Genomic DNA, 15,692 nt, shown 5'->3' with positions numbered 1-15,692 from the left:
TTTGTAGAACCCAGTCCTAATAGTCTACATAACTCGGGATACATAGACTTACGTATTTCCACATAGACCTCGATCCCCGTTGAACTTCTTCTTTGCTAACTCTTTTCCCATGCGCACTCCGCCGTCAACCGCACTCTCTGCGCTGTCACACGCCATGTCAACTAACCCCATCGCCACTGCCTGGTCCGCCTTAACCTTCATTCCACCCAACAATATGTCTCTAAGGGAATCCGACTTTTCCACCTTTGATTTGATCAACTCAACCCCATAGTCTGGTAATGATATCCCCAATTGGATCTCGCACATATACAAAACATTCCGACCACGTTGCATGACAACATAGTCATGGCATAGAGCGAGCGCTAGTCCTGAACCAACCGCATGACCAGTACATGTTACAATACTGATGGATGGCATCGGGTGCATGCGACCAATGACTTGAAGATCGAATTGGTGTAAAGAAGTGTATTCATGTCAAGAGAGTCTGGGTTGATGTCAAACCCGTTACAAAAGTATTTGCCGTGTGCAATTGTGATAAGGACCGAGCCGGGTGTGGCTCGGGACTTGGCGTCTAATAAGGCTGATCGGATGGGAGAAACGACAGTTGGATTGAGGCGATGTTGGCCGTCAATGCCGTTATTACCGGTGACACTACAAATAATGTTGCATTTGTTCACACTTTTAGTTAGCGTGAATAAATTAAAATTTTTGTCACGATTTTATGTGTGTAAAAATATATATATAGAACTAAAAGTGTGTAGAAATTTCCCCACACTAAAAAGTGTGAACTTTTAATTCTACACTTTTTACTGTGAATAAATTTCTACACACCTTTAGTTTTACATATTTTTACACGCATAAAAGTGTGACAAAATTTTTTTAACTTGTTCACACATATCAACATATTTTTTGTAATCTAAGTGTTAGATATATAGAAAAGGTTTTCAGACTTCTCCAAGGTACACATTTTTATAATCTTACATATACTCGTATATCATCATTCGATCACACTCAACGACCTATACATAAAGGCTAGAATTGAAGTAGCATTTCAGTTAGGTACGTTTGATTTTGATTTGACACTGCATTTTATATATGTAGGCGTAATAAAATTTCAACTTCATTCTTTCATATGTTTTGTACATAATCTTATTTTTATGTGCAAAAAAATGCTAAGTCATTTATTTTTATATAGATTTCGCCGACTGTTAAGTAGAAAACGTTAATTTTCAGTAGACTTCTACATACATTACTATTTATGTGTATATATATATATATACTAGCATGGTACTCGCGCAATGCGGTGGTGGTTGTGGCGGCAACGGTGTGGTGGTGGGAGCAACTGTTGGTGGTAGAGACAGCGTCGAGTGATATAGATAATTGATGTAAAATGTTAGTGGGGATATTTTAAAAGATAAATGACTGATATTGTAATTTAATCATTAATGTTATTTTAGATAATTTTTTCATAACTTTTAAAAGAGTATAGATTAGGTGTATAGGAGAAATAGCTAGGATTAAGAATTGAAATAGAGGTATTTTTGGTATAAAAAAATGTTGAATTTCTTAAAATAAAAAAAGTAATATGTTTTATAAGTGGTTATGGATATGAGCATGAAAATGGTTAACGTGAGAAGCAAAATTAGAGGGAGAGTTGCGAGAACCATTATGTTTCTTTTTCTTTTTGATGTGGCTTAATTTTTAAATTTTTTTACTTTTTTAAGGAAAGAAAAAAACATTCCCAAAGAAAATTTATAATTTTTTTTATTGGATCCATCTTTAAAGATGGTTTTTTTATTGATTCTCACAATTCTCATTATTGTTTTGGTTCTCATTTAATCACTTCATTAATTATGATTACATATACATGTATATTTTGGTTTCATAATTTTGTTTCTTTAAAGGCAGTGATATATAAATAATGATACTAATTGCAAGCAAGTTGCAAGGCATACCCAGAAGTACAAGTACATAAAAACGTACAAGTAAAGAAAGGAAAAAGATACAAATGAAACACTTGGTTTGATCCGGATCTTAATTGCAAAAGCATTAAAAAGGATGAAAAAAAACATGTTTTTAAATAGGGAAATACAGCCCTAAGGGTTGTATTTAACGTGCATAAAAAAACTTGTACATTTCATATTAAAAGTCCGTCCCCTGATTTTTATGATAAATGTACAAACAATTTATGCACCTTAAACACAGCCCTTTGCAAACCCCTTTTAAAAATGTAGTTTTTGTTATTGAAGAGAAAAGAGAGCTTCAGTAATAATAATGTTCGGTGAAATGGAATGACTGATGATGATAGAACTTTTCTATGTATAGTAGTATAGCATTGAAGTCTCGAAAAAAGAAAGGAAAGAGTAAAGTGTAGAGAACTTTTCTATATAGTAGTAGACTAGTAGTAGTACAGCATTGAAGTTTAGAAAAGAAAGGCAAGAGTAGAGAGTGTAGGAAAGAAAATCAATTTTAACTATACGCACTACAACAAAAATGTCAATTACTCATAATTATTTCTTCGCATTTTCAAAAAGTGTGAACAAATATGTTAATTTCTTCATATTTAAAATTGTATAAAAAAAAATGTACACTTAAAAGTGTGAAAAAATTAATAAAGATATACTTTTTTCACAAATATAAATATGTAAACAAAATGTTCACACTTAAAAGTGTGAGAGCTAATTTGTCACATTCAAATTCCTTGCACATCCTCTTGTGTGAGGAAATTTAGTGTCACAGGTTACTTCTACACTTTTAAGTGTGAACAATTATATATTTTTGTCACATTTTCCACACTTAAAAGTGTGAGAGCTAATTTGTCACATTCAAATTCCTCGCACATCCTCTTGTGTGAGGAAATTTAGTGTCACGGGTTACTTCCACACTTTTAAGTGTGAACAATTATATATTTTTACACACTTGAAAATGTGAACTTTTTATTTTTACATATTTAATTGTTAAAGTTTTTTGATACTTTAACTTTATTCACACTTTTAAATTATAAGTGCGAACAAATTAACAATTTTTTAAACATTTTTAAATAGTACGAAAAAATGAGTGTTAAGATATAACATATTTGTTGTAGTGACGGTTTTACTAATGACAACCTTTAAGATGGTTGTTAACGTGCATAAAAGTAATTACGTCTTTACCATTAAATGGGTTACTGAAGTTAACTTTTAAAATAAAGCTCATATGCCAAGACAAGGATTCGATGACTATTTGAAGTGTTAGTTAACGTTAATTGTTAAGCTTAATCATAGCTAGGATCGTTCGTAGTTCTAAAAAGAAATGCCTAATTATGTATTATTAGTTAGGGCCTAATATTTTGGCAAGCTAGTTTAGGCTAGCTTATCGTCTTTTGAACGTACTCTCATTTATATCTTGTGAACTAATGAAAATTTTATACGGATAGTAAAATTTAATTTAATGGGTATGGTTTTCCCAATTTTGCAAAACATTTTTGAACAAAATACTAGAATTAAACACCGTAACTATTGAAAATTTTATTTTCCGTACAAACTTTTAGTGAACTAAAGTGTTTTCCCAATAAAAAAAATAAACAAGTAATATAACGATTAATAAAAAAAAAAAGTCATCTTAACTATTCAATTCAAACATAAGAAATGAGTAGGAAGTTGTACATGTTCTTCTAATTGGAGGAAACAGCTGAGAGCTTCTATATATCCTTCACGTACATAATTGGCATCAAATTATGTGATAAATGTGATGACATGTTACAACAAGTTCTATACTAAGTGTTTATCAACATTTCAATAGCAGTATACCATGGAAGTACCTTTGAGGCCTCCGAAATAAGAGAATATTAGGTTGTTTGACATTTAAGTTGGGTGAAATACCCTTCAAGTACTTTTTTTAAAACAATAAAAATCATAGAGGCAAACATTTATTTAAAATATTAAAATATTGATATGTTAGAGGTTTTTTATCCAAATTGATGCATAACAGCCCCATCATTACTTTTTTTCTTTATATATTTTTGATTTAATGTTTGAGACTTAGATTTATATACTAGATTTATTATACCAACCTGCTCAAAACAAAAAGACAGATAAACCTTAGAGTGTTATAAATGTATATTTATATTGTGGCTATCTATGTACATAACCTTTAATCTCATTTATTGTTATAAGGTTCCTAGAGTCCTATAAATAGTGGCATTGTATTAGAGATATCTTAATATAATATAAGAACTCTCTTACTCTTCCTACTTTCTTATGTCTTTATAATCTTTGTTAGTTATTGTTATCTAATATAGAGCTCACTTTAAACTGAGGAAATCATTTATATACAATTGAAGTTACAATAATGGCTAAAAAAACAAATTAAAAAATAGAAGAGTTCAACACTCGATTTTTATCCCAAGAAATAATTTCTTTTCCCCTGTACTTATAACTAAAAGAGGGGTTGGGATACACTTGACACCCTTAATCCCCTTCTTTAGCTTAATTTTTCATCCTTATTAATTCTCTAATTTTTCAATATTAATCTAAATTAATTTACACTTTTTGGTTTTTCATCACCAATTTACACTTTAACCCTAATCTAAAACAATTAATTTACACTTTTTGGTTTTTCATCACTAATTTACACTTTAACCCAATTTAAAAATAATTAACTTACACTTTTTGATTTTCATCACCAATTTACACTTTAACCCAATTTAACTATAATTAACTATACTTTTTGATTTTTCATCACCAATTTACACTTAAAAATAATTAATTTACACTTTTTTGTATTCCATCATAAATTTACAATTTCACCCAATTTAAAAATAATTAATTTACACTTTTCGGTTTTATTGTTAATCTATAATATAACTCACGTACGACAACGAAAAAAGAAGCTACGATCAACTACAAAAGGTTTTTTCTTTTTATATACTTTGCACATAATTAATCATTATTATTAAAATTTTAACATTGAATTCTTATGTTATTGTTATTATTATTTCTTTTAATTTAGTTTGAGATCCGTTATGGCTTTTTCTTCAACAACAAAAAATATGACTACATTAGTTCATCTGGAAGATCTTAAGTCAACACATGTTAACTATCATTTACGACTCCGTGTTGTACATGTATGGACTGTTTCGGAGTGGAACAACCCAAAGAAAATCAAAAACGTTCGAGATGGTCTTTGTTGATGAATTGATATGTATTTTTCAAATTATATAGTTTACACTTTTAGAATATAAGAAACTGTAAATTTTTTATTTAACTAAAGTTGAAAAAAAGTTAACTAGAATCAATATTTATACGGAGATAATTTTCGTATGTTTCTTCTTTAGCTTTCGTATTGATTAAGTTGTGATATATAACTTAACTAATCTAAATATTGTATATTAAATTTTGTATTTGTAACCTATATTAACTCTTAGGATTTACGATTATATCTTTCTATAACCTTTTAGATATAAAGTCTAAATTTGCTATGAGTAGGTTTCTGATTACTTTAATATATTGACTTTGATTATTTTGATATTGTTTTGAAAGTAGCTCATTAATGGTGTATACTTAAGATATCTTTGTATAAGCTTCTAAATAAAAAGTCGAATTTTGCTATGAGTAAGATTATGATTATTTTAATATATCGACTATGATTATTTTAAATCTGTTTTGAAACTAGCTCATTAATGGTGTAAATTTTTAGCCGTTGTTATTTTATCAGGGGAAAATGTTACATATTGAGATGGTGTTGAATGTTTTAATATGATTATTTAGCACGGTGGAACAATTCATCATTTTAGTTTGTGTATGACAGATATACTTCGGATCTTATTAAAATGATGATATCAATTTTAAATAATACCTTTAGATAAAACCCTTTGATCCATGTTATGTTTAGGATTTAACACAACAGGAGATGACTTTGCGAGGTTTTTGGCTCGACTTTTTTTTTTATCAACAATTTGTTTCCCTATCTTTCTTGCATTAGCCGATAAAATTATTTGATCGACGTTTAGAATGTCCTTGGTTGGGTTCCTTTTATATTCTGAATAATTTTTTTGATCTGTATGCAAAGATGTTTATTCGATTTTTATGGTTAATTTGTTTAGGTTTATTTTTTAAAATTGGATTAAATACATAGAAACACACTAGCAGAACTTACCAGTTCTTTTCATGTGTTTTTTGCTATTTGTTGGGCACTATCATACATGACTCGGTCAATGGTGTATGGACGAAAAATTTTAGGAGTATTTTGACCGATGGAGTGGCTATTCAGCTAGCAATTTTCCAAGTTGATTTCGGTATATCTATTTAATATATTTGAAATCCAATTTTTTAGCTTTGATTAATATATTTTGAAACTACTCGTCCATTAGACGGGCCTGAATACTAATATATTAATATTAAGACCGCGTAAAGCTTAAAACGCCACCATGTATCGTCCAAGAGTTTGTGATAGTTTAATCTCAAAATTGAATCAAACATGAAATATTGTGAGACACTATGTTAAGTAATTTACACATCTCCAACACAAATCAGTATTAGATCAAGCATAATTTATATGGGCTAAATGGCCGGTTGAGTAAAGTTTTCTTTCGAAAGAGCACTACCCATGTCCAATTCTCAATAAGCTAGGCAAGAATAATTAAGTAGTCATATGTTGGAAAGGCCATTGACAAAAAACAAAAATTGTAAAAATGAATCATCAATATAACGAGTAACATATAAGTAGATCGAAATCTAAAAATATTAAAGCCGTGGCTTTATCATCACATTTTTGGAACCCAATCCCAACAATCTGCACAACTCAGGATACATAGACTTGCGTATTTCTGCATACACTTCGCCATCAAACTTCTTCTTTGATAACTCTTGTCCCATGCGCACTCCACCTTCAACCGCATTCTCTGTGCTGTCATATGCCACGTCAACTAGCCCCATCGCCACTCCCTGGTCCGCCTTAACCTTCTTTGCACCCAACAAAATGTCTCTTAGGGAATCCGGCTTTGCCACCTTTGATTTGATGAGCTCAACCCCAAAATCCGGTAATGATATCCCCATGTGGATCTCGCACATATACAAAACACCTCGACCACGTGTCATGACAACATAGTCATGGCACATAGCAAGGGCTAGTCCTGTACCGACCGCATGGCCAGTAACGATAGCAATAGTGGGCATCGGGAAGGACATGAAGTCTGCGACCAAAGACTTGAAGATTGAATTGATGTGAAGAAGTGTATTTATGTCAAGAGAGTCTGGGTTGATGTCAAACCCGTTACAAAAGTATTTGCCATGAGCAATTGTCACAAGGACCGAGCCGGGTGTGGCTTGGGACTTGGCGTCCGAGAGAGCTGATCGAATGGAAGAGATGATAGTTAAATTGAGGCGATGCTGGTGGTCAACGCCACCATCACCATCACCATCACCGGTGAGTGTTAAATAGAAAAGGTTCCCAGACTTTTCTAAGGTGCACATTTTATATATGATAAATTGAGGATATAAGTATGTAGCTATAATTAGTTACATGTGTGTATATATATACATACATACATACACACGTACATATAGTATTAAAACTTTTTTAACAACATATAAAGTTGTCATTCTAATTTAAGATATAGTCCAAAAATTTCCTAACCATGATATACAGAGAATGATTCTCCTTTTCTCTCAAACACACATATGGCACAACTAGCTTGATTGATTCCTTTCTGACTATTTTTAAATTAGGTCAAAATACCAAATTACCAACTCGTATCATTATCTAATCCGAAAATGTTTTCAAATGCAACTAGTGAAAAAATATATAAATATTATATGTAACGAGAGTAAGTATCCGCGCGTTGCAGCGGTGAGATGGTGCGGGTGATAAGTCATAGAGTGTGATTGCCAAATGCCTTAACAGTACGGGTTCCGTCTTCGAATTTAAAAATTCGTCAAAAGTATATCGAATGACATCTCTAATGAAAGGGCATGAAATTTTAAGAACACCCATATATTTTTTTTAATTTATCGATGTACAGTTTTTGAGATAAAAAATTTTGAATGAATTGGAGGAATAAATGATTTATGGAGGAGAGAGAAAAAAAATGATTGGTTGAGATTTGAGGAGAGAGAAAGGGTGGTAGGTAAATATAGAATTGATATATGGACATTTTAAAAAAATAAATATTAAAACTTAAAATGTAAACAGGGAATATCTGCTTTATAATATATTATAGATAGTATAAATCCTAATATGTCGCATGTATGGTAGACGGTACGTACACTCTTTTTAATTTTAAAATTTAACTTTTTGTTCTACAAATTGATAAAAGCTAATAAATTATTGGGGTGGCTATGCACCAGACTAAATGGCTAAATGGGAGACTACGACCTTGGACATAAGACTCGTGACTCGTGAGGAATCAATTTTTCAAAGGATTCCTTTAAGTTGAGTATTTAACTTGAGTCAAGTTAGGCACTCAATTTGAGACATTAAATAAAAATCAATGGTCAATATTCAATGATCATCATTGAATCTTGACATTTAATTTTCATCCAAAGGTCAAGATCATCCTAACATAATTAGTCATGTTAAAATCAACTTGAAGGAATCTTCTCCCAACAATAATGAGGGACATAAGACTCGTGGTAGGGTGTGCTTAATCCAAACGAAAAATAAATCTTCAAATATCAATATAAATGGGTTGGGCTTTGTATATTGATCTTTCGCACATAAACGCTTCACTTGTTTACCAACTTAAGCCACCTTCTTTTTTTATCTACTAGTTTATCAACCCGGGTGATACCCGGGCATTATTATGATACTTTTAAAAATTTTAAAACATATAATCGTTATTAACATTAATTAGCATAAAAATGATAAACACGATGTCAAAACTCGTAAAGTCACAACTTTTTTTTTTCATAAGTATTAAAATACAAGAGCCGAGTGAACCATTTATAAAACTAAGTTTGAGACAATAAGTTGAATTTGAAATATACAATAAAGATATCAAAATAAAAAATTTAGAAAAATAACAAATTAAAAAACTTGCTTGCTAAATTTTAACAACTTGTAATTACCCATTAGAAATGATGAATATATCGAAAAAATAAAAATTAATAATGTAAAGATGACATCACAAAAAAGATTTTTTTTTTAAAGATTAATTTTAAAAATTGATTGTGGTAGAGCTATATAAATTTTTTTATATATATAAAAAATAGATGATATCATTGAAAGTATTTTTTTATTTAAAAAAGTGATAAAGATCAACATCGTTAAATTTAAAATAGAGTGTTCTGTTTTAACCATCAGTGTATGATACTATTTATGAAAATTTGAAACATTTTTTTTAAATAGTTGAAAAATATTAAACATTAAAAGAAAATAAATATGTGATGTCATAATTTTGTTATCATATGGAAAATATGAATTGTAGAAGTTATGATGGTGCCACATATGATTTTTTTTTTTTAAATGATTACCTCATAACAGTTTTCTTTTATTTATATATAAGATAAGATAAGATTTTACTAACTCAAATTTGAAATTTGAAATACACAATATACATTAAAGTAAGTTTATTTTTTATATGAATTTAATATATTTAATTAGTTAATTTTGGACCGTTTAATGTATATCAAATAGCGGTTAAATTAGTGGGTTTTCCCTCCCTTGTGATCCCTAACTTCGTGGAATCGATCGCTAGTGATTGTCTGTCCGAATGGATGTAACGTCTAGCCGTCCCGTGACACAAACGTTCAAAAAAAAACTTATCATTGTTTTAACTTTTAATCAATTTATCTATCTTATATCTACCTTCTCTATATATAGAAACTAAAAGAGAAGATTAATGGTACACTTAACTCTCTCATAATGACTCTACAACTATCTCTTTTTTCATAGATATTTTTATTTTTATTTACTTATTAACAAATTAATTATATGTAATACTCTATCATAATTTTTTTTAGTCAAAAGATATATAATATCTTTAGAAATCTCCCAATAATTTATTATATATAAAGCCAAAATTTTTATTAATCATTCTCATTCATATTATTACTCAATTTTCTATCTTTAATAAAGAAATCAAGTTATGAGTATAATTTCGATAGACTTAAAAACATGTCTCAAAGTTATGATACTAAAAAAAAATATATATTTGATATTGAGTTGTTATGTTATTGTTAGTTTTTTTTATCTATTTTAATTTAGTTTGTTGTCAGTTGTATTTTGGTTATGACTTATCTTAATATATATACTATAAGACAGTTGAACCAACAACTTATTAACCAATCAAATCGATCAATTTCATTAAATTGATTATCATTTATGTTATCATTTAGATAATTAACTACACTTGGGAAAATCCACCTGGGTTCGAGTCCCACTTCTCACATTTGTGGGGTGAATTAATTGGGGGGGTTTTCGAGAGTCCTGATTTCCAGGCATACGTGTAATTTAGTAGCAGTAGTAGAATAGAATGCCGTTAAAAAAAGTTTTAATAATCATTATACTAATCTTTTATATAAATAAAACAAGATTGTTTATATACATTAATTTTGAAAAAAAACCAATGTGTCAACTCAACATTCATATATAAATAAAACAAAATTATTTATATAAATTATTTTTGGAATAAAACCAATGTGTTAACTCAACATTCATTTTTATTTGTCATTTATGAAATCATGACATCATGAAATATTTTGTGTTTTAAATTTGTTTTATTTAATATTTTTCATATATTTTATAACTTTAATTTTTTTTAACTTGAAAACCTATAGTATATAATAAAATACATGTTTTTTCTCAAATATAAAAAATGGTTAGTCTCGTAGAGGTGACAATGGTAACTCATTAATCATTATCAAATCTATGCGAATTACACAAAGATCAAGTAAATATTAGCAAAAGTTTTATTAAAAATACCCGAATTGAACCCGAATTTATTAGCTAGTATATGTATTATTTCAATATCTATATTAATTCACCAATCAATAGAATCTTCATTTCGTAAAAGATTGGAGTACGTAATTTATCACATCCGTTTTAAAAGTTAAATAAAACATTCGCTTGATTTCTATTTCTTCAAATTTTAATTCTTTAAAAAAAATGAATTCGTGCTGTCAATATTAAACAAAACTATCAAGTAATTTTTTCCTCTATTTTAATTTAGTTTGTTACCAGTTGTATTATGATTATGACTTATCTTAATATATATATATATGATAAGACAGTTGAAATAATGACTTATTAACCAATTAAATCGATCAATTTCATCAAATTGATTATCGTTTATGTCAGATAATTAACTACAAATTAAAAATCTTAATAATCATTATCTAAATATATTATTATTTAAATATTATATTAATCCACCTATCAATAGAATCTTCATTTCGTTAAAGATTGGAGTACGTAATTTATCACATCCGTTTTAAAAATTAAAATAACATTCGCTTGATTTCTATTTCTTCAAATTTTAATTCTTTAAAAAAAATAAATTCGTGCTGTCAATATTATCCAAATTACACCGCATCCTTCAGTTGACTATTAACACACGGAACATACAGTAATTTGTGTTCTTATTATATTTTCTATTTCAAAAACCATTTTCACAATTCTGAAATATTTTCAGATTTTCATATCATTAAGAAGAAGATGAAGATCATGGTTTCCATCAAACGGGTAGTTGACTACGCCGTCAAAATCCGTGTCAAATCCGACAAGGTCAGCAACACATTCCTTATTTTCCCCAAAATATTATATTTTTTGTTTTGTTTCTAAGGATTTGACATTAGTTAAGGATGTTTGTTTGTTTGTTGGGGTTAAGAATAGAGTGGGGTGGAGACAAAAAATGTGAAGATGTCAATGAACCCATTTTGCGAAATAGGACTTGAAGAAGCCTTGAGAATAAAAGAATCAGGGATTGGTTCTGAAGTGATTGCTGTTAGTATGGGCCCGGTTCAATGTGTGGATACTCTCCGAACCGGTCTAGCTATGGGTGCTGACCGTGCTATACATGTGGATGCACCATCTACTCTTAACCCACTTTCTGTTGCCAAGATTCTTAAAGCACTTGTTGATCTCGAAAAACCCGGGTTATTGATTCTTGGCAAACAGGTACATTGGTTGGTTGTTAAGTTGATGCATATTTATTTGTGATGATGTTTTTTTTTTTGATGAATTATATTTGTTGGTGTTTTGTGTTAGTAGATGATTAAGGTGGTGTTTAGGAACTGGGATTGCTTGAGTGTTTGAGTGTTTGATGAATTATCTGGTTAATTGAAAATTATGAGGAGTTTTGTATCCGATAAGTCGTTGTTTGAGTGTTTGACCATCTTTCTGCTTCATTTCTAATAATTAGGAGTTTGGTTATGTGCGAACAACGACTGACAATAAGCAGATAAGCAATTCTAAACAACCCTTGAAGTAACAAGTGACACAGGAGTGCGTATTTTAAGTGACTATAGCTTATTGCATTTACGGACAGGCCAAATCCAGTTAGAAGTGTCTTGCTGTTAAATGTGTTTTTGCTTATTTTATTGGAATATCACACTCATTTAGCTAAAAGAATATGCTCTCCCAAAACATCCTCTAAGGAAGATTCACATATATGTGTCCAAGTTTGATTATTTTGAGGTGCCCTAAATAATCAGAAATGCATAACCATGATTACTTATGTCGATGACACCCGCACCTGTTTAATTGCAATTAATTTTCAAGATGATGATGGGATCCGTGAGTAGATTGTATGGTGATTACTGATTAGTGAAATGTGAGCTGGATTATAACTAGTGTACATCAACATTCTAGCTGTTTTTGTTATATGTAACTTTACAAAGGGAATTACTTGATAGTTTTGTTTAATTCTCGAGTACCCTTCCTTGTTTGAAGCTACTTTCTTTGCAGCCCTGTTTATGTATTCTGAAATCTTGATAAATGTGTAGGCCATTGATGATGATTGCAATCAAACAGGGCAGATGGTAGCCGGGCTTTTAAACTGGCCTCAAGGGACCTTTGCCTCCAAGGTTAGTGCTGTAATGTTGTTGAAATGTTGAATAATTAAGCATCTATGATATCTCATTTTACTGTTTTAAACGAACAATGTGTGTTTCTAATTGGAATCACGTTGTAGTGTGCGAATGTCAGCTCAAGTTGTTCATGTATATGTGGAGATGAGAGTTTCTTCTGTTTGAGAATTGATATCTCTTTGTTGACGTTCCTTCTTTCATTTTTCTGATTTATATGTCAATACGTCATCTCTAGTGAGCAAACTTCTCTAGGTTAAAACAAATAACAGATTAGGACAGTTCTTGTTGGGAGTAAATGTTTAGGAGAGACTTGCAAAACTTGAAGATCTTACAGCTGTTTAGCAACCCAAATTGAGTCCAGTTGACTTAGACAAACTCCTAAACAAGCAAGAGCCTTAAAGACCTAATATGCACAAAACATGCAAAACTTCTACTTTTATGAATTGTACCATGCAAAGGCTTGTCAAAAGGTGTTTATGACTAACCGTGTCAGCTATTTTGGTTTACTATTAGGCAGAGGTTTCTATTAGAAGTTCACAATTCAAATCTGCTAGAAGTTATGTTTGAATTTTATTTTTTTTAAGGTTTGTGAAGTTATGTCCTATTTGTAAAGATCCCCTTAAAATTTTTACGTCACTGTATTGTTTAGCTTTTTTGAGGGTGGAAAGAAAAGGAAAGGAGAGGAGAGGGGAAAATTATAGAATGCATTCTTAAGATTTTTTTTAAGTGTGGAAAGGGAAGGAGTGGAGAGAATTAGAGGGGGAAGTTTAATTGTTTATTGTTTCAAAAGTTATCCTTCATTTTTGAGGTGTTTAGGAAGGAAAACTTCTCTTCCCTCTCCTTTCCTTTCTTTTCTGAAGTTAAATAAACAATACCGTGAATGTTTTTGGCTGAAAGATGTCCCATGGAAAGTTTACATGATGGTTTTGTGTACTGAACACAAAATGAAGTTAAGAAAGCTGTAAGATAGCTATAATCAGGTTCGGATAACCAGTTAAGTTGTATGATAACTAATTTCTTGAGATAAATGTAAATTTACCTATATATTCCTGCTTTGTTTGGACATGATTACTCATTGGTTTTACAGCGTTACTCTTTCTAGTTTCTACACATATATATGCCTAACATTATGTATGCCTTGTAACTTTTTGTTAAGGTTGTTTTGGACAAAGAAAAGAATGTAGCAACAGTTGATCGAGAGGTGGATGGTGGCCTTGAAACTTTGTGTTTAGACTTGCCTGCCGTTATCACGTAATTTTTTATTTACTCCTTCACTTTTCTTTGTTTATTACAATTTACAAGAGGGATTAGCTTTTCTAATCATCATAGTTTTAAGAAAATACGAAAAATACTCTGGATTGGTAAGCATAAACAATCAAAAAAGAAACCGTAAATTAAAAAAGAAATCTGCAAACTTAATTATCTTTGAATATAGCATTTTGAATCTGGATGTGTTGTAATAATGTGAGTGTCTGTATGCAGCACGGATCTAAGGCTGAACCAGCCAAGGTATGCAACACTCCCCAACATAATGAAGGCAAAGTCAAAACCAATCAAGAAAATGACACCAGAGGAGTTAAAGGTAGAATTGAGATCTGATATAGATGTTATTCAAGTCACCGAGCCCCCCAAAAGAAAGGCAGGGGTTATACTTTCTTCGGTTGACGAATTAGTAGACAAGCTCAAGAATGAAGCCCATGTAATCTAAATATCAAGTCTACAATTCCCATCAAAATCATTGTCAACCTCGTGATCGTTTATTATAGGTAAATGGAAAAAAAAAAGGCATCTTTACACTTTGTCATTTCTCCTAATGTTGTGTTTTTCTTGCATAATTGATGAGGTTGATGGTAACTTTGATGGATGGATGTGTTTTTAGTCTTAACTTTCTAACGACTTAATGATACACCAGTAACACCACTATCTGATTCATAAGTTCTCTTTTCAGGATAAAAGTTGGTTCAGTTAAACATACAAAGCCCAATATTACCAAATACAATACAAAAGTCACTTCAAAAGTCTACACATGGCAAAATGGGTGGGTCAGCCAGGTCAGGTCAGGGTAACGAGTTGAAGCCGTTTCTGGCCAAAACAAACAGTTTTTTGATGCAAATCAAAACTCATCTGGTGTGGGTCCTTCTGAACTTTGCCCCAAAATTTAAATTTATACTCCACAATTGGTGGATTCACTAAATCTTGATTACAAAATCTTAATCGTATTATATAAAATAAAAAAAATTCTTGTGCATACCCGTGTGGCTCATACCAGTGTGGCAGTGCGGTTTGGTAGATATAGCAATCACACCTTTCGATTCATGAAAACAGTCGCCAACTAAAGTAACCTGGAAACCTATGAAATAGCTCAATGACCCCGAATCCTTCACTACAAACCGTGAATGTAGTTGACATATCAGATTAGCCGTTACACAAGAAGACAACACCAGTTGAATGCTAGTTATTTGACAGCTGAACTAAACATATGTTTGAAGAAAATTCTCTGCCACCACACAGCTTGTTAGCACCTATCGGAGTTCCATTTTATTAAATAAAATAAAAAAACATGGGTATGTTTATAGTTGAAAACTGAAAATGGTTTGAAAACGGAAAAAAGAAAAGGTTTTTTTATAATTAATTTGAAAACGGTTGGATTTTTTACCATTAGGGGCAAGGGTATAGTGTCAAATCCTT

The 15,692-nt window shown here is 30.7% G+C and overlaps 3 protein-coding genes across 4 annotated transcripts; 1 reads left to right on the top strand and 2 right to left on the bottom strand.

Annotated features, from left to right (window-relative positions):
* Positions 1-48: 48 nt before the first annotated feature.
* Positions 49-417, bottom strand: LOC122593350 (enoyl-CoA delta isomerase 2, peroxisomal-like). Its single transcript, XM_043765745.1, has one exon. The coding sequence runs from the start codon at positions 415-417 to the stop codon at positions 49-51; it is 369 nt and encodes a 122-aa protein (XP_043621680.1).
* Positions 418-6,722: 6,305 nt separating this feature from the next.
* LOC122593339 (enoyl-CoA delta isomerase 2, peroxisomal-like) lies at positions 6,723-7,451 on the bottom strand. The gene has a single exon (XM_043765737.1). The coding sequence runs from the start codon at positions 7,449-7,451 to the stop codon at positions 6,723-6,725; it is 729 nt and encodes a 242-aa protein (XP_043621672.1).
* A 4,054-nt stretch (positions 7,452-11,505) lies between these two features.
* Positions 11,506-14,889, top strand: LOC122579641 (electron transfer flavoprotein subunit beta, mitochondrial). 2 transcript variants are annotated; one of them, XM_043751852.1, is made up of 5 exons: positions 11,506-11,700; positions 11,809-12,093; positions 12,921-13,001; positions 14,161-14,255; positions 14,487-14,889. In XM_043751852.1, exons 1-5 carry the CDS (start codon positions 11,632-11,634, stop codon positions 14,710-14,712), a joined length of 756 nt encoding a protein of 251 aa, XP_043607787.1. In that variant the 5' UTR covers positions 11,506-11,631; the 3' UTR covers positions 14,713-14,889. The 2 variants fall into 2 exon arrangements, with proteins under 2 accessions (XP_043607787.1, XP_043607795.1); XM_043751860.1 differs by having other exon boundaries at positions 11,507-11,700; positions 11,804-12,093.
* The last annotated feature ends 803 nt before the right edge of the window (positions 14,890-15,692 follow it).

The sequence above is a fragment of the Erigeron canadensis genome, chromosome 1 (assembly GCF_010389155.1).
Source record: "Erigeron canadensis isolate Cc75 chromosome 1, C_canadensis_v1, whole genome shotgun sequence".
Taxonomy (NCBI): Eukaryota; Viridiplantae; Streptophyta; class Magnoliopsida; order Asterales; family Asteraceae; genus Erigeron; species Erigeron canadensis.
The sequence above is the reverse complement of the archived record's forward strand: the minus strand, read 5'-3'. Positions and strand labels throughout refer to the sequence as shown.

Coding starts and splice junctions, on each gene's coding strand:
- LOC122593350 (XM_043765745.1), bottom strand. CDS start 417: ATGCCATCCATCAGTATTGTAACATGTACTGGTCATGCGGTTGGTTCA.
- LOC122593339 (XM_043765737.1), bottom strand. CDS start 7,451: ATGTGCACCTTAGAAAAGTCTGGGAACCTTTTCTATTTAACACTCACC.
- LOC122579641 (XM_043751852.1), top strand. CDS start 11,632: ATGAAGATCATGGTTTCCATCAAACGGGTAGTTGACTACGCCGTCAAA. Junction 13,002..14,160: donor AAGGGACCTTTGCCTCCAAG/GTTAGTGCTGTA, acceptor CTTTTTGTTAAG/GTTGTTTTGGACAAAGAAAA. Junction 14,256..14,486: donor GACTTGCCTGCCGTTATCAC/GTAATTTTTTAT, acceptor GTCTGTATGCAG/CACGGATCTAAGGCTGAACC.